The 22,254-nt window shown below is 43.2% G+C and overlaps 1 protein-coding gene across 9 annotated transcripts in view; it reads right to left on the bottom strand.

Moving 5' to 3' along the window:
- CD46 (CD46 molecule) overlaps positions 1-18,699 on the bottom strand; it is a 79,114-nt gene extending 60,415 nt beyond the window's left edge. For 7 of the 9 annotated variants that reach the window (XR_007513747.1, XM_049857749.1, XM_049857750.1 and 4 more), the window contains exon 1: positions 18,439-18,698. Coding sequence is in view for 8 of the 9 variants with exons in the window: in XM_049857749.1 (XP_049713706.1) it covers positions 18,439-18,562 (124 nt within the window). In the remaining variant the exon portion in view is untranslated. Of the gene's footprint in view, positions 1-18,438 lie in introns of all 9 variants that reach the window. The other 2 variants (XM_049857751.1, XM_049857752.1) reach the window with 1 other exon arrangement.
- Between the last annotated feature and the right edge of the window lie 3,555 nt (positions 18,700-22,254).

Raw genomic sequence — 22,254 nt, 5'->3', positions numbered from 1 at the left:
TAGGTAAAAGATCACAATAATCAAAAAGAGGGACTAAATACAGGAGGCATTGAACTGCCATATGGAGAGTGATACAAGGCGATATAGAACAATACAAGTTAGGTTTTTACTTAGAAAAACAGGGGTATATAATGAGGTAACCACAAAAAGGTATAACAACTCTATAACTCAAGACAAAAACCAAGAAAAACGTAACGACTCAACTAACATAAAGTCAAACACTATGAAAGTGAGGATCTCACAATTTACTAAGAAAAACACCTCAGCACAAAAAAGTATGTGGAAAAATGAAATTGTCAACAACACACATAAAAAGGCATCAAAATGACAGCACTAAAAACTTATTTATCTATAATTACCCTGAATGTAAATGGACTAAATGCACCAATAAAGAGACAGAGAGTCACAGACTGGATAAAGAAACACGATCCATCTATATGCTGCCTACAAGAGACACACCTTAGACTTAGAGACACAAACAAACTAAAACTCAAAGGATGGAAAAAAGTATACCAAGCAAACAATAAGCAAAAAAGAAGAGGAGTAGCAATATTAATTTCTGACAAAATAGACTTTAGACTTAAATCCACCACAAAGGATAAAGAAGGACACTATATAATGATAAAAGGGACAATTGATCAGGAAGACATAACCATATTAAATATTTACGCACCCAATGACAGGGCTGCAAGATATATAAATCAAATTTTAACAGAACTGAAAAGCGAGATAGATACCTCCACAATTATAGTAGGAGACTTCAACACACCCCTTTCGGAGAAGGACAGGACATCCAGTAAGAAGCTCAACAGAGACACGGAAGATCTAATTACAACAATCAACCAACTTGACCTCATTGACTTATACAGAACTCTCCACCCAACTGCTGCAAAATATACTTTTTTTTCTAGCGCACATGGAACATTCTCTAGAATAGACCACATATTAGGTCATAAAACAAACCTTTGCAGAGTCCAAAACATCGAAATATTACAAAGCATCTTCTCAGACCACAAGGCAATAAAACTAGAGATCAATAACAGAAGAACGAGGGAAAAGAAATCAAATACTTGGAAAATGAACAATACCCTCCTGAAAAAAGACTGGGTTATAGAAGACATCAAGGAGGGAATAAGGAAATTCATAGAAAGCAACGAGAATGAAAATACTTCCTATCAAAACCTCTGGGACACAGCAAAAGCAGTGCTCAGAGGTCAATTTATATCAATAAATGCACACATACAAAAAGAAGAAAGAGCCAAAATCAGAGAACTGTCCCTACAACTTGAACAAATAGAAAGTGAGCAACAAAAGAATCCATCAGGCACCAGAAGAAAACAAATAATAAAAATTAGAGCTGAACTAAATGAATTAGAGAACAGAAAAACAATTGAAAGAATTAACAAAGCCAAAAGCTGGTTCTTTGAAAAAATTAACAAAATTGATAAACCATTGGCTAGACTGACTAAAGAAATACAGGAAAGGAAACAAATAACCCGAATAAGAAATGAGAAGGACCACATCACAACAGAACCAAATGAAATTAAAAGAATCATTTCAGATTATTATGAAAAATTGTACTCTAACAAATTTGAAAACCTAGAAGAAATGGATGAATTCCTTGAAAAACACTACCTACCTAAACTAACACATTCAGAAGCAGAACAACTAAATAGACCCATAACAAAAAAAGAGATTGAAACGGTAATCAAAAAACTCCCAACAAAAAAAAGTCCTGGCCCGGACGGCTTCACTGCAGAGTTCTACCAAATTTTCAGAGAAGAGTTAACACCACTACTACTAAAGGTATTCCAAAGCATAGAAAATGACGGAATACTACCCAACTCATTCTATGAAGCCACCATCTCCCTGATACCAAAACCAGGTAAAGACATTACAAAAAAAGAAAATTATAGACCTATATCCCTCATGAACATTGATGCAAAAATCCTCAACAAAATTCTAGCCAATAGAATCCAACAACACATCAAAAAAATAATTCACCCTGATCAAGTGGGATTTATACCAGGTATGCAAGGCTGGTTTAATATCAGAAAAACCATTAATGTAATCCATCACATAAATAAAACAAAAGACAAAAACCACATGATCTTATCAATTGATGCAGAAAAGGCATTTGACAAAGTCCAACACCCATTTATGATAAAAACTCTTACCAAAATAGGAATTGAAGGAAAATTCCTCAACATAATAAAGGGCATCTATGCAAAGCCAACAGCCAATATCACTCTAAATGGAGAGAACCTGAAAGCATTTCCCTTGAGAACGGGAACCAGACAAGGATGCCCTTTATCACCGCTCTTATTCAACATCGTGTTGGAAGTCTTAGCCAGGGCAATCAGGCTAGACAAAGAAATAAAAGGTATCCGGATTGGCAAGGAAGAAGTAAAGTTATCACTATTTGCAGATGACATGATTATATACACAGAAAACCCTAAGGAATCCTCCAGAAAACTACTGAAACTAATAGAAGAGTTTGGCAGAGTCTCAGGTTATAAAATAAACATACAAAAATCACTTGGATTCCTCTACATCAACAAAAAGAACACCGAAGAGGAAATCACCAAATCAATACCATTCACGGTAGCCCCCAAGAAGATAAGATACTTAGGAATAAATCTTACCAAGGATGTAAAAGACCTATACAAAGAAAACTACAAAGCTCTACTACAAGAAATTCAAAAGGACATACTTAAGTGGAAAAACATACCTTGCTCATGGATAGGAAGACTTAACATAGTAAAAATGTCTATTCTACCAAAAGCCATCTATACATTTAACGCACTTCCGATCCAAATTCCAATGTCATATTTTAAGGGGATAGAGAAACAAATCACCAATTTCATATGGAAGGGAAAGAAGCCCCGGATAAGCAAAGCACTACTGAAAAAGAAGAAGAAAGTGGGAGGCCTCACCTTACCTGACTTCAGAACCTATTATACAGCCACAGTAGTCAAAACAGCCTGGTATTGGTACAACAACAGACACATAGACCAATGGAACAGAATTGAGAACCCAGACATAGATCCATCCACGTATGAGCAGCTGATATTTGACAAAGGACCAGTGTCAATTAACTGGGGAAAAGACAGCCTTTTTAACAAATGGTGCTGGCATAACTGGATATCCATTTGCAAAAAAATGAAACAGGACCCATACCTCACACCATGCACAAAAACTAACTCCAAGTGGATCAAAGACCTAAACATAAAGACTAAAACGATAAAGATCATGGAAGAAAAAATTGGGACAACCCTAGGAGCCCTAATACAAGGTATAAACAGAATACAAAACATTACCAAAAATGATGAAGAGAAATCCGATAACTGGGAGCTCCTAAAAATCAAACACCTATGCTCATCTAAAGACTTCACCAAAAGAGTAAAAAGACCACCTACAGATTGGGAAAGAATTTTCAGCTATGACATCTCCGACCAGCGCCTGATCTCTAAAATCTACATGATTCTGTCAAAACTCAACCACAAAAAGACAAACAACCCAATCAAGAAGTGGGCAAAGGATATGAACACACATTTCTCTAAAGAAGATATTCAGGCAGCCAACAGATACATGAGAAAATGCTCTCGATCATTAGCCATTAGAGAAATGCAAATTAAAACTACGATGAGATTCCATCTCACACCAACAAGGCTGGCATTAATCCAAAAAACACAAAATAATAAATGTTGGAGAGGCTGCGGAGAGATTGGAACTCTCATACACTGCTGGTGGGAATGTAAAATGGTACAACCACTTTGGAAATCTATCTGGCGTTCTCTTAAACAGTTAGAAATAGAACTACCATACAACCCAGAAATCCCACTCCTCGGAATATACCCTAGAGATACAAGAGCCTTCATACAAACAGATATATGCACACCCATGTTTATTGCAGCTCTGTTTACAATAGCAAAAAGTTGGAAGCAACCAAGGTGTCCATCAACGGATGAATGGGTAAATAAATTGTGGTATATTCACACAATGGAATACTACGCATCGATAAAGAACAGTGACGAATCTCTGAAACATTTCATAACATGGAGGAACCTGGAAGGCATTATGCTGAGCGAAATGAGTCAGAGGCAAAAGGACAAATATTGTATAAGACCACTATTATAAGATCTTGAGAAATAGTAAACCTGAGAAGAACACATACTTTTGTGGTTACGAGGGGGGGAGGGAGGGAGGGTGGGAGAGGGTTTTTTTATTGATTAATCAGTAGATAAGAACTGCTTTAGGTGAAGGGAAAGACAACACTCAATACATGGAAGGTCAGCTCAATTGGACTGGACCAAAAGCAAAGAAGTTTCCGGGATAAAATGAATGCTTCAAAGCTCAGCGGAGCAAGCGCGGGGGTCTGGGGAACATGGTTTGCGGGGACTTCTAAGTCAATTGGCAAAATAATTCTATTATGAAATCATTCTGCATCCCACTTTGAAATGTGGCGTCTGGGGTCTTAAATGCTAACAAGCAGCCATCTAAGATGCAGCAATTGGTCTCAACCCACCTGGAGCAAAGGAAAATGAAGAACACCAAGCCCACATGACAACTAAGAGCCCAAGAGACAGAAAGGGCCACATGAACCAGAGACCTACATCATCCTGAGACCAGAAGAACTAGTTGGTGCCCGGCCACAATCGATGACTGCCCTGACAGGGAGCTCAGCAGAGGACCCCTGAGGGAGCAGGAGAGCAGTGGGATGCAGACCCCAAATTCTCATAAGAAGACCAAACTTAATGGTCTGACTGAGACTGGAGGAATCCCGGCGGTCATGCTCTCCAGACCTTCTGTTGACACAGGACAGGAACCATCCCTGAAGACAACTCATCAGACATGAAAGGGACTGGTCAGCGGGTGGGAGAGAGACGCTGATGAAGAGTGAGCTAATTATATCAGGTGTACACTTGAGATTGTGTTGGCAACTCTTGTCTGGAGGGGGGATGGGAGGATAGAGAGAGAGGGAAGCCGGCAAAATTGTCAAGAAAGGAGAGACTGAAAGGGCTGACTCAAGACGGGGAGAGTAAGTGGGAGTAGGGAGTGAGATGTATGTAAACTTATATGTGACAGACTGATTGGATTTGTAAACGTTCACTTGAAGCTTAATAAAAGTTATTATAAAAAAAAAAAAAAAAAAAAAAAACTTAGAAAAACTGGCATGCTAGAGTGGATTTATCAGGTTAGACCCACAGACCCACACATGGAGTGTGCAGAGGACACACATTTTACCACAAAGGTGATAAACAATTTGTGAAGGGAGTCCCAGCATCTTTGAAGGCTGCTGTGATTGATATTTTATGTAAGTCAGATTTGACAGTGGGAACTGCCCTAACTGAATTAAGACACCTAACCACAGTGGGGCTAATTGGACCCCGGGGCTATAGGGGCCAAGTGATGGCACTCAGTAGACAAAGTCAAGGTGGGTGTGATTACTGTAATGGACAGCAGTCAAAGCAGTAATCAGAACAGTCTGACTTGTATGGACTTATGGTATTGGCTACTTAGTCATGGTGTCTCTAAGAGTGAAACAGACAGGAAATCTACTAAATGTTTTTTTGATCCATACAAACAGAAGAATTCTAGGTCAAGGGAACAGCACTGTAACTCGAATTGCCAGAATAGAGTCAGAGTCCCTCAATTAATTACCAGACTTGAGTGAGTTTACAGACCAAAAACCTCTTGAATGAAGGGGAGGCCAGGTCCCCTTGAGGAAGGACTCCAATACACTGCCAAAACCTTATACTGTTAATCTCTCTCCCAGCCTTTCCCAAAGGGATCTACAGCCTTTTACTAAAGTGACTGTTCATTGGGGAAAAGGAAATAATCAGACTTTTGGGGGATTACTAGATACTGGTTCTGAACTGACAGTAATTCCAGGAGAACCAAAACTTCACTGTGGCCTACCAGTCAGAGTGAGGGCATATGGAAGTCAGGTATTAATGGAGTCTTAGCTCATGTCCGTCTCACAGGAGGCTGCCCCCTAACCCATTCTGTAGTGATTTCCCCAGTTCCAGAATGCATAATTGGAATAGATATACTCAGCAATTGGGAAAACCCCACACTGGATCCCTGACAAGTGGAGGAAGGGCTATCATGGTAAGAAAAGCCAAGGAGAAGTCATTAGAACTGTCTCTACCTAGGAAAATAGTAAACCAAAAGCATTATCACATTCCTGGAAGAATTGCAGAGAGAGATTACTACCACCATCAAGGACCTGACGGATGCAGGGGTGGTCATTGCCACCACATTCCCATTTGACTCGACTATTTGGCCTGTGCAAAAAACAGATGGATCTTGATGAATGACAGCGGATTACCGAAAACTTAACCAGGTAGTGGCTCAGACTGCAGCTGCTGTTTCAAACATTTCATTGCTTGAGCAAATTAATTTATATCCTAGTACCTGGTATGCAGCTATTGATCTGGCTAATGCCTTTTTCTTCATACCTCTTTCAAAGGACCACCTGAAGCAGTTTGCCTTCAGGTAACAAGGCCAAAAATATATCTTTGGCATCCTATCCCAGGGCTTCCATCAACTCTCCAGCCCTATCTCATAATTTAGTTCGCATGGACCTTGATCACCTTTCCCTTCCACAAGATGTCACACTGATCCATTACACCAATGACATTAAGCTGACTGGACCTAATAAGAACTGTCAATGACTCTGGACTTACTGGAAAAACATTTGAGGGTGGGAAATTAATACCACAAAAGTTCACATGTCTTCCACCTCAGTGAAATTTCTAGGGGTCCGGTGACGTGGGGCATGTCAAGACATTCCTTCTAAAGTGAGGGATGAGTTGTTACATCTGGCTCTTCCCACAACTCGAAAGAAGGCACAACACCTTGTGGGCCTCTTTGGATTTTGGAGGCAACATATTCCTTATTTGGGTGTGCTCCTCCACCCTATCTATCAAGTGACTTGAAAAGCTGCTAGTTTTGAGTGGGCCCAGACCAAGAGAAGGCTCTCCAACAGGTTCAGGCTGCCATGTAAGCTGCTCTGTCACTTGAGACATGCAATCCAGCTGATGCAACGATGCTTGAAGTGTCAGTGGCAGACAGAGATGCTGTTTGGAGTCCGTGGCAGGTCCCTATCGGTGAATCACAGCACAGACCCTTAGGATTTTGGAGCAAAGCCCTGCCATCCTCCGCAGATAACTACTCTCCTTTTGAGAAACAGCTTTTGGCTTGTTACTGGGCCTTCGTAGAGACTGAACGCTTAACCATGGGCCACCAAGTCACCATGCAGCCTGTGCTGCCCATCATGAACTGGGTGTTGTCTGACCCACAGAGCCATAAAGTTGGATATGCATAGCAGCACTCCATCATTAAATGGAAGTGGTATATATGAGATCGGGCCTGAGCAGGACCTGAAAACACAAGTAAGTTGCATGAGGAAGTGGTCCAAATGACCATAGTCTCCATTCCTGTCACATTACCTTCCATCTCTCAGTTTGCATCTATGGCCTCATGGGGAGTTCTTTATGATCAGTTGACTGAGGAAGAGAAAACTCATGCCTGGTTTGCTGATGGTTCTGCACGATATGCAGGCACCACTCAAAAGTGGACAGCTGCGGCACCGTAGCCCCTTTCTGGGACCTCCCTTAAGGACAGTAGTGAAGGAAAGTCCTCCCAATGGGAAGAACTTTGAACACTGCACCTGCTTATTCACTTTGCTTGGAAGGAGAAATGGCCAGATGTGCGACTGCATACTAATTAATGGGCTGTGGCCAATGGTGTGGCTGGATGGTCAGGGACATGCAAGGCAGATTATTGGAAAATTGGTGACTAGGGAGTATGGGGAAGGGGTATGTGGACAGACCTCTCTGAATGGGCCGAAGAAGTAAAGATATTTGTGTCCCATGCAAATGCTCACCAAAGGATGACCTTGGCAGAAGAGGAATTTAACAATGAAGTGGATACGCTGACATGTTCTGTGGAAACCATCATCTTCTTTCCCCAGCCATTCACATTATTGCTCAATGGCCTCATGAACAAAGTGGCCATAGTGGCAGGGATGGAGGTTATGCATTGGCTCAGCAACATGGGCTTCCACTCACCAAGGCTGACTTGGCTACAGCCACTGCTGGGTGCTCAGTCTGCCAGCAGCAGAGACCAACACTGAGTCCCAGATACGGCACTGTCCCTTGAGGTGATCAGCCAGCAATTTGGTGGCAAGTTGATTACTCTGGGACACTTCCATTTACCGGAAAGGACACTTACTCTGGATATGGATTTGCCTTCCCTGCATGCAATGCTTCCGACTAGACTACCATCTATGGACTTACAGAATGCCTTATCTACCATTATGGTATCCCACACAGTATCCCCTCAGATCAAGGGACTCAGCAAACGAAGTGTGGCAATGGCCTATGCTCATAGAATTCACTGGTCTTACCATGTTCCCCATCATCCTGAAGCAGCTGGCCTGACAGAACAATGGAATGGCCTTCTAAAGACACAATTACGGTACCAGCTAGGTGGCAATACCTTGCAGGGGCAATGTTCTCCAGGAGACTATGCATGCTCTAAACCAGTGTCCAACACATGGTGCTGTTTCTCCCATAGCCAGGATTCATGGGTCCAGGAACCAAGGGATGGAAATGGGAGTGGCACCACTCACTATTACCTCTGGTGACCCACTCACAAAATTTTTGCTTCCTGTCCCTACAACCCTATGCTCTGCAGGTCTAGAGGTCTTAGTCTGAAAGGGAGGACTGTTCCCATCTGGAGACATACCTGTGACTCCACTGAACCGGAAGTTAAGAATGCCACCCAGCCACTTTGGGCTCCTTATGCCTCTGGATCAACAGGCAAAGAAGGGAGTTCCCATATTGGTTGGTGTGATTGATCCTGATTACCAAAAGGAAATAATGGAGGTAAAGAAGCATACATCTGGAATGAAGGTGATCCCTTAGGGCATCTCTTAGTACTACCATACCGTGTAATTAAAGTCAATCGAAAACTACAGCAACTCAATTCTCACATGCCTACTAATGGCCTAGCCCCTTCAGGAATAAAGATTTGGGTCACCCCACCAGGCAAAGAACCACAACCAGCTGAGGTGCTTGCTGAGGGCAAAGGGAATATGGAATGGGTAGTGGAAAAAGGTAGTTCTAAATACCAGTTACAATCACATGACCAATTGCAGAAATGAGGACTCTGTTATGAGTGTTTTTGCCTTGTATGTGTGCATCAAACATTTGTTTTCTTCACTTATAAAATACAAGCTGTAAACAGGTCTAGTGCATTTTCTGTTGTGTGTGTTAGCTGTATCACGTTAGACACAAGTATGACTTTATAACTGTCTTTATTTAGAGATTATGTATGGTTTAAGGAAATATGTACGGGTGCCAAGTTCACAAGGGGTGTACTGTGATCTTTAAAGTTGTTGTCAACTTGACTGGGCCACGATTGGCAGTGGTTTGGCAGTTACGATGGATGTAGTTCAGCAGTTGTATAGTGATGTGATCACTTCCACAATGAGATTTGATATACACGATCATCTCCATGATAGGATCTGCTCTGAGTAGCCAGTAAGTTAAAAAGGAGTTTCCCTGGGGGTGTAAAAAAAAAAAAAAAGTTTTTTTTTTTTTTTTTCTGGGGGTGTAGCCTACATCAAATGTAAGTGGACTCTCTGGGCTCATGGGCTTTTGCTCACGTTGAATCCTACAGCAGCCACCTGTTCATCTGACCTCCAGTTCTTGGGTCTTGAGCTAGCAGTTTACCTGCCATCTTGCCTGCTGATCTTGGGGTTCATTGATCTTCGTAGCCTGTGAGCAAGGACCCTACTGTGTGACCTGCCAATCTTGGGTTTGCCAACCCCTGCAGTGACATGAATCAGGAGAGGCCTCTATCCTGACCCATGGACTTGCGATGTTCCAGCCTCTATAATAGCATGAGCCATTTCCTTGATATTAATCTCCCTACATATATTTATACACTTCACTGGTTTTGCTTCTGTAGAGAACTAAGCCTAAGAGTTTCCTAATTCAGTGGTGGCAGCTCCCATTGTAATACCTGCCCTACAGAGAAGCGTGATCACAGTGCTCTTCCAGGATGCTAGGGCTCCCCTCACAGATTTATTCCTCAAGGTTGTGGTGGAAGATCAATCGTTTGGGCACTTCCAGGGTGAGTGGGTAGGTCTTACATGATAAATTCACTCTAACATTCCAGTTCTTTGGATATCTTCTTCTACAGTATACCAAGGTAGTTCTGGCATTTCAACTTCATTTAGTGTACGCCACCTTTTGGTCCATGCTTCAGCCAACCAACCAACCAAACTTCTGAAGCCCTTTTTAACCCATCAAACTGAAACATTAAATTCAGAATCTTTTCTTAGTGGGCCATATAAATAAATTCAGCATGATCCAACTTTTTGTTCCTTTCACTATTATCCTACACCCTTAATGTCCATTCCCACACATTTTCCCCAATTTCTGTCGGTATAAATTAGAAAATCATGTAGTTCTTTTGGAGTGTAGCACAACTCCTATGGGTCACACTTTGTCCTTCACCTTTTGAGGCCTACTAGGACTTGATTCTAGTTATCGTCTCAAAGAAAAGAGTGGGGAGTGTGTGAGTCCTAAGGAAAATCAGCACTATCTTACAAGGCAACTGTCACAGGGAAGGCCATTACAGATTCTGCAGGCAAAGGGGTTAATTTCCTCAGAGGGAGGTAAAAGCACCCCTTCTACTGGCAAAGACTCAAGAGAATTGAGAGTTTCAATGTAGGCAGCTTCATCAGTATCTGCCTGTTCAACTCCATTGTTCACATTTTCCACTGAATTTTTCATTTCAGTTATTGTTGTCTTTCAGTCCCAGTATCTATTTTCTTTTTATGGTTTCTTTATTTATATTCTTGTTTTGTTTGTTCATTGTTTTTCTTATTTCCTTTAGTTCGTTATGTTTTCTTTAATTATTTGAGGTTGTTTAATATTGTTGTATTATAGCCTTCCATTCTGTTCATTATTTGGGCTTCCATAGATGCAATGTATCTCCCTTCATCTTGTTCTTGTGAGTGAGTTGCCATTTCCACTCTCTTAGTATTTCTTATACTCTGTTATTGATTTGTAGCATTGAATTTTTCCTTGATGTTAGTTTCCTCAGCTCTCCTCAGTAACTGGTGTTATAGACAGCACTGTTTTCTGTTGGAAATCCTTAGGTGGGCAGTCTTCAAACCTTGCTTGTTCCTCCCCCTCCCTCTACTGCAGAAGAGGAGGGAGGGGTAGGAACAAGTAAGACCAGTAGAGAGGGTCTTTTTGGTCTTTCAGCAGCTCTCAATCAGAATTGAGCACTTGCACTAATTGATCTGTCCACCATATGGCACAACTTCAGTTCTGTTTCTTGCTTTGCCGCACTTGATGACTTCTGTGACACTCCTGCAAGTGAACGTGGAGCCCAGCCCTCTCAAAATTATCCACGGGGTCCCCAAAAGGAGTTCTTCTGTCCCCATCCAAAGCTTCCCCTCACACTGTGTGACAGCCCTCATGTCTCCTGCCACAGACTCGGCTCGTCTCCCCTCTTTAGGAACTGCAGCCATCATCTGAGGGAGGTGTTGGTAGGGGGAAGGGAGGCTGGTGCACCCTAAGTTGCCCAGCAGGGAGATCTGCTTTGTCAAGCCTGGCCAGAGTTCAGGAGGCTTTTTCTTTGCATAGACAAACTGCAAAGAAAAAGGGGTTCAGGGTTCCCTGGAACCTGCTTACAAGTCCCTCTGGATCTGCAAGATGGCTCCAGGGGGAATGGTGCTGGTGTGGTGTACATACTCCAGGCGCTGGGAGTCAGAGAGTGAAGATCATGGAGGGAGCGTTTTTTCCTACATTTCAGTTCTCTTCTCTGACTAGGCCCCTCAGCTGGTCTCTGCAGGCGTCCTCTGCCTACCTTCACAGGTTTTCTGCTGAGTCTGGTAGAGAATTTTTGTGTCTTTCTTGGTGTTTTTGTGAAGAAGTTGCAAACTTACTCCTCTTGTGCCACCAACTTCCCAGAAGTCCCCATGCAAGATATTTTTAAACTCTCTCTGCTTCTTCAAAATGCAGACCCTGTCCTGATACCTGCCAATTTCCTTACTTCCCACTTATTTCTAGACTCACAAAATCACATCATTTTCAAAGTCATTAGGTGGCCTTCTTCCTGTTAAATTCATCTGAACAGTCTCTTCCTCAGTAGCTGATCATTCTCCTTTCTCCCTTCTGCCTGAAAGCTTTCTTTCCTTGGCTTCCGAACATGTGACCCCAGTTTTCAACTTGTCCTCTGGCTACTCTTCCCTGGATGATGGGGTAACATGATATTCCTAATGGCTCTGTTCTAGGACCTCCTCTTATTTCATTTTGCAGGTCTCCTGGGTGAGTATATGAACTCCCATGACTTCATTACCACTGAGAAGCAGCTGCCTCTCAAATTCCTCTCTCCATCCTAGATCTCTAGCCAAGGTGCCAAGTGAATTGCCTCCTGACACACTTCTACTTGGAATGTGTCATCGGTATCTCAAATAACATAATGAAGCCTGAATGTGGTTACCTTTGGTTCATCCCATTCATATATGCCCAGCAAACACATTACACATGTTTCCACCTCTTAAATGCCTGTTCGATCTCTCTATCTCTAACCTGTACTTCTATTTTAATTCAAGCCACTATCATTTTTATCTCGATTGACACAATTCAGGTCTCCTTACCTACCTTGCCACCTTTTATCCCATTCATTTTTCACTTTGCTACTAGAGTGATATTTCTATGATATAGTACCAAGGCTTTTCTAAGACAGATAGCTGTTAATGGCTCCCCAATGCCCTCAACGTAATGTCTAAGGTTCCTTAACATGGCTAATAGGCTTTTAAAGTCCTTCACTATCAGGACCCTGCTCTCGCTTGCAGACTAGCTTCAAGCCATACTCAATTGCTTGTAGTGACCATATGGGTCGTGCTTTTTGGCACTTGAGGCCTCCGTGCACTGTTTTACTCCAGCTTTGACCACAGACCCTGCCATTCTTCCCAACCACTCATCCTTCAGTTTCATCTTAGATGCCCCTTCTTCCTTGAAGCTTCCTGATATCTCTCACTCAAAAAATTGGGTTAAATATCCTATGATACTCTAATTTACTCTTCATACTGCAGTTGTTTATCATTTATATCCCCTATAAGACTGTCGGAAACCCTGGTGGTGTAGTGGTTAAGTGCTACGGCTGTTAACCAAAGGGTCAGCATTTCAAATGCACCAGGCGCTCTGTGGAAACTCTATGGGGCACTTCTACTCTGTCCTATAGGGTCACTATGAGTCGGAACCGACTTGACGGCACTGGGTTTGGTTTTTGGGTTTTGGTATAAGACTGTCACCTTTTTGAGGGCCGTGTCTCATTCATCACTGCATTTCTAGCACCCAGTGCCAGAGCTGGAGGAGTACCATCACGAGTTCTAAATGCTGTTAGACCAAAACTCACATTCTTCACCATTTAGCCAATTTGCCTTAGAGATATCTGTAAATCAAGATTTTGTTTTTTTCTTATTCTTTTTATGCCCGTCTTCAAAATTTTGTAATTGGTTTAGTTACAGACATTTTCTTAATCAGTGTTTTTAGTTCTTTCACGTCAAAATATTTATGCTTTAATAGTTTATTATGAACTCATGCTCTGGTTACTGCTATTATTAGAAATTGTATTTTAAAAATTAACAAAGGCGAACTCCAAATACTGTGGGTTATATTTTTTTCTTAAATGAGTCAGAATTGACTCGACGGCAGTGGGTTTGGTTTTTGGTTTGGGTGGTAATTACATATTCCAGAACTTTCTTCTTGACATTAGTGATGACAATAATAATTTGAGAAAGAGGAAACATGAAGCACTACTGTGCCAAGCATTATTTTAAGTGCTTTTTAGCTAATTTAATCTTCATCATCATCCTGAGATAGTTACTATTTCCCGCTCTTTAAACTGAGGCACAGTAAGGTGAAGTAATTTGCCCAAGAACACATTTCTAGCAGATGGCAGACCCAGGGGTCAAACCAGGCAGCCTGGTTCTCAGGCCACAACGTGAACCACCATGCAACACTGCTTCCCATTACCTCTCTCAGCTAGAACCCCTACATGCTGACACCTACACATTCTATCTGCAAGTCAGTCCTCAAGAAACTGTCATCTCAACAGCTTGGGAAATTACAGCAACCCTAGTTTGGATTCATGTTGTGTTAAGTCAAATGCAAGGGCTCCAGCTACCCTAAAAGGAATAACATCCTGGTCTGAATTTTATGAGTGATTGTTCATTCCTAGCAATCCTGTTTGCTTTTCCCAATTATTCACTCTGTGATCTAGTCGTTTGCCTTTTTCTTGCTTCCTTTGCTCTACTGCGGCCACACTGAGTATCTTGGCAGGCGCTGAACGGCCCGAGCTGTATGACCATTCCGGGCCTTTGTTCACACTGCTCTAACACCCTTCCTTCTGGGTCAGCTATGACTCATATTCAACTCTTGTCTTCCTAGGCTTAACCTACCCATCACCTCCACTAGAAAGCATTTTCTGTGGTTCCCCCTCCTCCCCATGAAGCAGTGATCAGTTCTCTTCCCTTGAATTCTTCTCTGCTTACATCTCTCAAGTAACTATTCCATGCTTTTGTGTTTAACAGTTAACATGCCTGACTTCTAAGCTTCTGCATCTCATTTATCCACACGACCTTAACAACAAGCACAATATGTCCCTCATAATAGCTACTCAAAAAACATCTGGTACTCAAAGTATTATGACCGTCAAACATAAAATAGTGAGGAGCAAGCTGTAATGAATCTCATATTGAAGATAATCATCCTCAAGCTTTATGAATCGGAGAAAGAGATTTGACCACGTAATTTTCTTTGTTGCTTATTGCCCAGGAGTCTGGTAACCTGGCAACTAATCAGACAAGGATTTCTCTCTCTCTGCGTCGTAACATGCAGAGTAAGAAAACTAAGAAACTACTGTGTAAGTACTTATTGATCTTGGCTTCCTTAAATTGGAAAGACCTAAAATAGACAGAAGAGATCACAAATGACAGAGATTATGGGTTCCATCCAAATAAGCAGCCTCTTTTCTAGAGGAGGACTCCCTGGGTGGTGTGAACAGTTAATGCAATCAGCTGCTAACCAAAAGGCTGGAGGTTCGAATCCATCCAGAGGCACCTCAGAAGAAAGGGCTGGTGATCTACTAAAAAAATCAGCCACTGAAAACCCTATGGAACATAGTTCTACTCTGACACACAAGAGGTCCCCATGAGTCAGTGACTCAAACGTAACCAGTCTTCTAGAAGAATGAGACTGATCCTGGAATTTGACAAATGTTCCCTCCTGCAATCCCTTATCGTTTCGCAACTCCCTTTGACATGAAAGGCCTCACATGCACAGCACTGTCTGCTTAGAAAACTCTCTCCTCCTGACAGTGTAAACCGCTCCAAAACAGAAAGGCTTATTTTACTCATGTATTCTCCTTGCCCACCATACTGATGGCACATAAACATGGTGAATTCTCATTTTGACTTTCACTAGGATTTATGCCTATCTTGAGTTTTACCTTTTGGCCTTTTTTTTCCCTTTTCTTACTTTTAGTTTTGTTTCCCATCATGTTGGACCATATTTATTTCATCTATTTTCCTCTATTTCAAACAGCAATCTTAGTCTCTTTCAACTTCTAGTTTTAAGCCTATTCTAAATACTATTCTTTTTTTCAAAAAATTCCTTGTTTTCTTCTCATCACCACTGCTTTTTAATGGTGAAGAAAAGGAACCCCCAACCAAAATGAACTTTTTAATGATCAGTGAGAAGGGAGACTGAAGTTCTGTGAGCTCTGGAAAGTCTACGTAAACAGGGAAGACAGATACTTTCTGACCCTAAGCCGCCCCTGCCGTACTACTTACACACCACAGAAAGGCCATCCTAAACATGGCTCTTTAAAGAACTTTCCTCCTGGAGAGCAGGAAGAATTAACTTCTTCCTGGGCTCTAAGCCCCTGTCAAATATATTTGCTGGTACTTAACAGCTACAAATCAAAAAAACCAAACCAGTTGCCATGGAGATGACCCCACCTCATGGTGACCTCATATGTGTGCAGAGTAGAACTGTGCCCCATAGGGTTTTCAAGGCTGTAACCTTTTGGAAGCGGATTGCCAGGCCTTTCTTCCGAGGTGCCTCTGCATGGGTTTGAACCACTAACCTTTTGGTTAGCAGTCATGCACTTAACTATTTGCACCAAAATTTGGGCCTTTAGCACCTTAAGTCTGACAAGACAAGATGTCTATCTTGTGGGGAGAGACAGAGAACATAAAAGATAGTTTTGGCAGGATGATCAAAAGTTAGCAGGTAGACGAATGTCTGTCTACCTCAGAGAGGGTGGTCAGAAAAGGCCTCTCTGAAGGGGGAACACCCCTGCTAGCTGGCAGGATAAGAAGGAGCTAATTATTTGGAGAGGCGGGAGAGTGTGCCAAGGCACAGGGAACAGCAAGTGCAGACACCCTAAAGCTGCAGAGCTTGGCCCATGTGCTGAGGAGAAAATCTGCTTCCAGTCATTTGTTAAATGCAATAGAGAATCGTGCTCCTTTCTTCCATAGCATTTCTTTTAGTTTATAATATATTCGTTAGCATGATGTTATGGATAATATCTACCAAAAAAAAAAAAACCACACCCGTTGCCATCCAGCTGATTCTGACTCATAGCGACCCTACAGTGACCCTACAGGACAGAGCAGAACTGCCCCACAGGGTTTCCACGGAGTGCCTCGTGGATTCAAACTGCCGACCTTTTGGTTTGCAGCCGTAGCTCTCAGCTGCTGCGCTACCAGGGCTCCGGATAATGTCTATCACCCTTTAAATTCTACTAATATTTAGTGATTGCCCACTATGTGCCTGGCACTGGGGCTATAACAGTGGACAAAACAAATAAGGGTGGAGAGAGTGGAGCGGTACCTTGAACCTCCAACCTTTCAGTTAGCAGCCTAGAGCAGTTAACCGTTTGCACTACTACAGACTTCTACATGTAACCGGATCCTAAAGATAACCTGGGCATAGAGACACAGGTGCACAGACTAGAAGGAACACACCAAAATATTAAAAAATAGCTGACCTTTGTGCAAGTTGCATACGATAGAAACACACACACACGTATTTTTTTTTTTTTTTACCATTTTTTAAGTACTTATCCCATTCAATAAAATATGAAACAAGCTTAGTGGGATAGACCCTCTGCTTTAGTTTATGAACTGTAGGGGCCACATTAACATTTCTTTCTTAGGACACTAATTTCTTACTAGGTTTGGCTACCAAGGTACCACGGCTTGCAAATATGCCCTCAAATATGGCACAATCTAATGAAAAGAAGGAAAACAATGCCCAAAAGCCGTTAGGTAATAGAATTAGAAACTGCTTTAAAAAAAAATTTTTTTTTTTTTATATTGGGTTTTTTTTTTTTTAGGAGCAGAAAGATGGCTCGGGGCGGGGGGGTGGGGGAAGAGCAAGCAGCAATCTGCCAAAGAAGAGCGCTCCTCTGCCGTGGACCAACACGGTCACCGGCAAGGAGCCTGTTTCCAGAAGGTTTAAAAAGCTAAGTTCCCTTTCCATCCCCCTAAACCTTGGCATCTAGTGCCTGCTCCGACCGCAAGCACAACAAGCACAATGTACCCTCCCCAACCCCACAGCTCGAACTCATTCATACAAAGCAAAACGAGCGTTTCCTGGCTCCACACTCGGTACCGCCAAGTAGGGCCCCCTCAACGTCCGCAAAGTACACTCTGCGCCAAAAGCGTACCTGGGCTCCGCCACCCCAGCCTTCAACGCGGATACTGCAGAGACCTTGGCAACACTCGAGACCCCAAGTCACCTCATACCAAGCCCTCACCGAAGCACGCCATCTGCTCCCCTTCCGGGTGAGCCTCAGTCCCAGAAACACCGCCCTGGCCCTTGCTGGCGGCACAGCACGGCTCCAGCCAACGGCGGCTGTGCCTCTCCGCCAGCACTCACAGCACAGCTAAGGAAACCCCCCAAAACCAAACCCACTGCTGTCCAGTCGATTCCGACTCATAGCGACCCTACAGGACAGAGCAGAACTGCCCCACAGAGTTTCCAAGGAGCGCCCGGTGGATTCGAACTGCGGACCTTTTGGTTAGCAACCGTAGCACCTAACCACTAGGCAACCAGGGTTTCCACAGCTAAGAAAGGTTCATTTAAATCACCGTAAACACGGCACAGCCGCTGTAAAAACACCTGCGGCGGCCACCACCTCCGCACCGCCCAGTTCCGTACTGCAACCAAGCCATGCAACTCATGGTCCCCCCAAATCCCGGCGCAGCGCGACCCCGGCGAACCTTGCCATGCCCTACACCATAAGATACACGACCCAGGTCAGCCGAGCGCGGGCCTCCTCGCCCGCCCAGCAGCCTTCCGGACTGCGCGCGCACCCTCGCCGGGGTCTTACCGGTGTGTTTAATTAGCAGGTGGAACACTACAGACATCAAAACCGCTCCCAAGGAGCACCAGGAAGTAAAGGGACTCTCGCGGCGGCAAGCAGGGGCCGTGGGCGGCGCGGCAGACACTGTCATTTTCCCGGTGATCCGGCGGAAACCCGAGAGCCTTCGGGGCAGAGAAACCCCCCAGAGCCTGGCTATCAGACGCAACAATCCTCAGCCTCACGAAGTAACAAGTACCCAACAGCAGGTGGGCGTGGCCCGGACCACGCCCCGGGCGGAAGTGACTTGTAGTACAGGAGCCAGGTGAGGCCAATCGGCGCCCTGGAAGGCGGGGCCAATCGGCGCCCTGGAGGGCGGGGCCAATCGGCGCGCTGGAGGGCGGGGCCAATCGGCGCGCTGGAAGGCGGGGCCTCGGTGCCCAGGCTTGCAGGCAGAAGGCGGCCGCCTAAGGGGCCGGAATAGATGGGTGTGGCCTGACTAACCCAAGGGGTTTTGAAAGTGGCCGCCAGCTCCCCTGGAATGGGGCGTGACTGCTCTTGCTACATCCGCTCTTCAGCGTTACAGCTGGGTGAACCGGGTTACCGCCCTGCCCAGGAAGGGCGGACGGGAAACTTGTTCCTTTACTGGGAACTGGGCATTGAAGAATAAAAGGCACTGGGCTAAAAATGGACACCAAGGGTGCAGGAAGTGGGTCACTGTGTATCTCAGTCATCTAGTGCTGCTATAACAGAAATACCACAAGTGGATGACTTTAACAGAGAAGTTTATTCTCTCACAGTCCAGTAGGCTACATGTCCGAATTCAGGGCGCTGGCTACTGGGGAAGGATTCCTCTCTCTCTGGGCTCCAGAGGAAGGTCCTTGTCATGGGTCTTCTCTGGGAGCTTCTTAGCAGGGGGAACCTCAGGTCCAAGGGATGCCCTGTGCTCTCCGTGCTGCTTTTTTGGTGGTATGAGGTCCCCAACTCTGCTTGCTTCCCTTTCTTTTCACCTCTTGAGAGATAAAAGGTGGTGCAGGCCACACCCCATGAAAACTCCCTTTACATTGGCTCAGGGATGTGACCTGGTAAGGGTGTTACAATCCCACCCTAATCCTCTCTAACATAAAATTACAATCACAAAATGGAGAATAATCACACAATACTGGGAATCATGGCCCTAACCAAGTCGATATACACGTTTTTGAGGGGACATAATTCAATCCATGACACTGTGGAACCAGCACCCCTCAGAGCCCCATTGTCCTGGGGCACTCCGGGTGGTCTGGACTACTTGCGTCTTTACCCAATATTTGGCATGAATCAGGCATGATTAAGGATCGTACTTGCTTAAGAAGTGCCTTCTGCTAAACCCTCTCAACACCTGCTGGTTTTCAAAATCACAAAGAGGGTTTGGCCACTGCACTCCCAACCCTGAGTGGAAATTGCTCTTCCTGGACTTCCTTCAGAGACCCCATGGGAAGGTGAATTGTTTAGAAACAGGACGATTAGCATATTGCACCTCAATTCTGTGTAGCTCTTGCTCTTGAGCAGCTGAATGTTTTATTGAAGGTGAAATGTACACTCATAAAAAATGTAAAGACAGGGTGTTTTAAGTGCCAAATTCCTAGAAGCAATGAATGCCTTAGGAGATGGGATGGGTTAAATGGAGTGGATCAGGAGGAGAACTTTTCTGGTGAGAGAATCTCTCCAACAACCCCTAAAAATTAAGAATGAGTAAGATTTATCAGTAGAGCTGCGAGTAAGCCTGTGTGACAACGTAAATAAATAAAAGTAACCTGACTGGTATTTTAAAAGCGGTCAAAAGAGTATAAAAACATCAGCCAGTGTTGGGCAAGGAGGGGCATCACTCCCTAACTTTTAGTGGAAAAACAAAACTTTGGAGGTCAGGTTAGCAGTACGTTAAAGGTCTTAAAATGGACATGACTTTTAAACCACAGTCTCACTTACCTAGTGCCGTCGAGTCAATTCCAACTCATAGTGACCCTATAGGACAGAGTAGAAGCGCCCCATAGAGTTTCCAAGGAGAGTCTGGCGGATTCGAACTGCCGACCCTTTGGTTAGCAGCTGTAGCACTTAGCTTATCCCAAAACATCAGCGCTGTGAGCAAAGATTTGTAATTTTGGAAAAAATGTAAGTGCTGAGGGTCTAGTAAGACCATTGAAGAATTTATGGTAGGTACTTTTATGTGATGAAATCCTATGTAGCAAGTGTTGTAAAAGATCACTCTGATATATCAGTATGTACATCATGACGTTCATTTTATTAAAACAAAAGCACCATATTAATGTGCTTAAAAGGAGACTAGTTGGAAACATACCAAAATTAACAGTAGTTGATAGGCTTATGGATATTTTGTTTTCTTTGTGCTTTCAGTTTTATAAGTTTTCCGCATTGATCCTATGTTACATTTGGTCAAAGGTTAGTTTTAAAACTCTAACCCATGTACCCAGTGATATTTTGTTAACAGAATGATGAGGATGGAACCTGTGTTACACAGGGATAAGGTATGAGAGGATGGTGAGGAAATGAAGGCCCTCTAGGAAGCTCGAATGGTCCTTCTGTAATTACTACAGTTTATATATATTTAACATAACTCTGTATCTGAGATGCACTGAAGATTTTCTGGGTTCACCAACCCATAGAATTTCCTTTTCCTGTGAAAATTTTGTGAATTCTTGACAAAGCATAGAAAACACTTAGTGTAGAGGTGGTATGCAAAGTAAACACCTTACTATCTTGGATTTTAAAATGCTGACGTTCCATGATGATACTTAAAGGAAGTAAACTTAAAATAAGGAAACAGTGAATAGGAAACTTAATGATGGGGAAATGTCATTTCTGTTAATGCTTACAGTTGTGAAAGTGATATGACAGAAACATTCTGTGACTCAATATTGCACTTATTTGTGAAAGCAGAAAATCTGTTTATTATTCTCTGCAACAATAAATACTAAAAATGTCCCATCTGGCTCTGCTGGTCTCACCCCATCTGGAGCAAGGGAGAATGAAGGAAACCAAAGACTCAGGTGAAAGATTAGCCCAGATGACTAATGGATCACAAATACTACAGCCTCTACCAGACTGAGTCTAGCACTACTAGATGGTGCCTGCCTACCACCACCCACTGCTCTAACAGGGATCACAGTGGAGGGTCCCAGACAGAGATGGAGAAAAATGTTGAACAAAATTCTAACTCACACACACACACAAAAAAAAAGACCAGACTTACTGGTCTAGCAAAGACCGCGGAAACCCAGAGAGTGTGGCCCCCAGACACCCTTTTAGCTCAGTACTGAAGTCACTCCTGAAGTTCACCCTTCAGCCAAAGATTAGATAGGCCCACAAAATAAAAGGAGACTAAAGGGGTACACCAGCCCAGGGGCAAGGACTAGAAGGCAGGAGGGGACAGGAAAGCCAGTAATAGGGAACCCAAGGTCGAGGAGGGGAGAAATGTTGACATGTCATGGTGTTGACAACCAATGTAACTAAACAATATGTGGACTAATTGTTTAATGAGAAGCTAGTTTGTTCTGTGAACCTTCATCTGAAGTACAATTTTAAGAAAAAGTCCTATCTGTTTTGAAGCTTAGAAGTAGGAGTTTTTTCACTTGAGAAAATTAAAAAGATAGGAGGAAAAAAAATGGCTAGTGTTCGGTTTCCTAGTTTCAGGTACTAAATTAGATTCAAGAATATTATCTTACAGGAACCTTTCAGACAATGAAATTTTCTATGCTTCGAGTTCATCAAGCCATTTTTCAGGTAATTGAAGACTTTCACATTTGATTTCTTACACTAATTTTTAAAAATAATTTTTATTGTGCTTTA

Source organism: Elephas maximus, chromosome 18 (assembly GCF_024166365.1).
Source record: "Elephas maximus indicus isolate mEleMax1 chromosome 18, mEleMax1 primary haplotype, whole genome shotgun sequence".
Taxonomy (NCBI): Eukaryota; Metazoa; Chordata; class Mammalia; order Proboscidea; family Elephantidae; genus Elephas; species Elephas maximus.
This window is presented reverse-complemented; position numbering and strand designations above follow the sequence as displayed.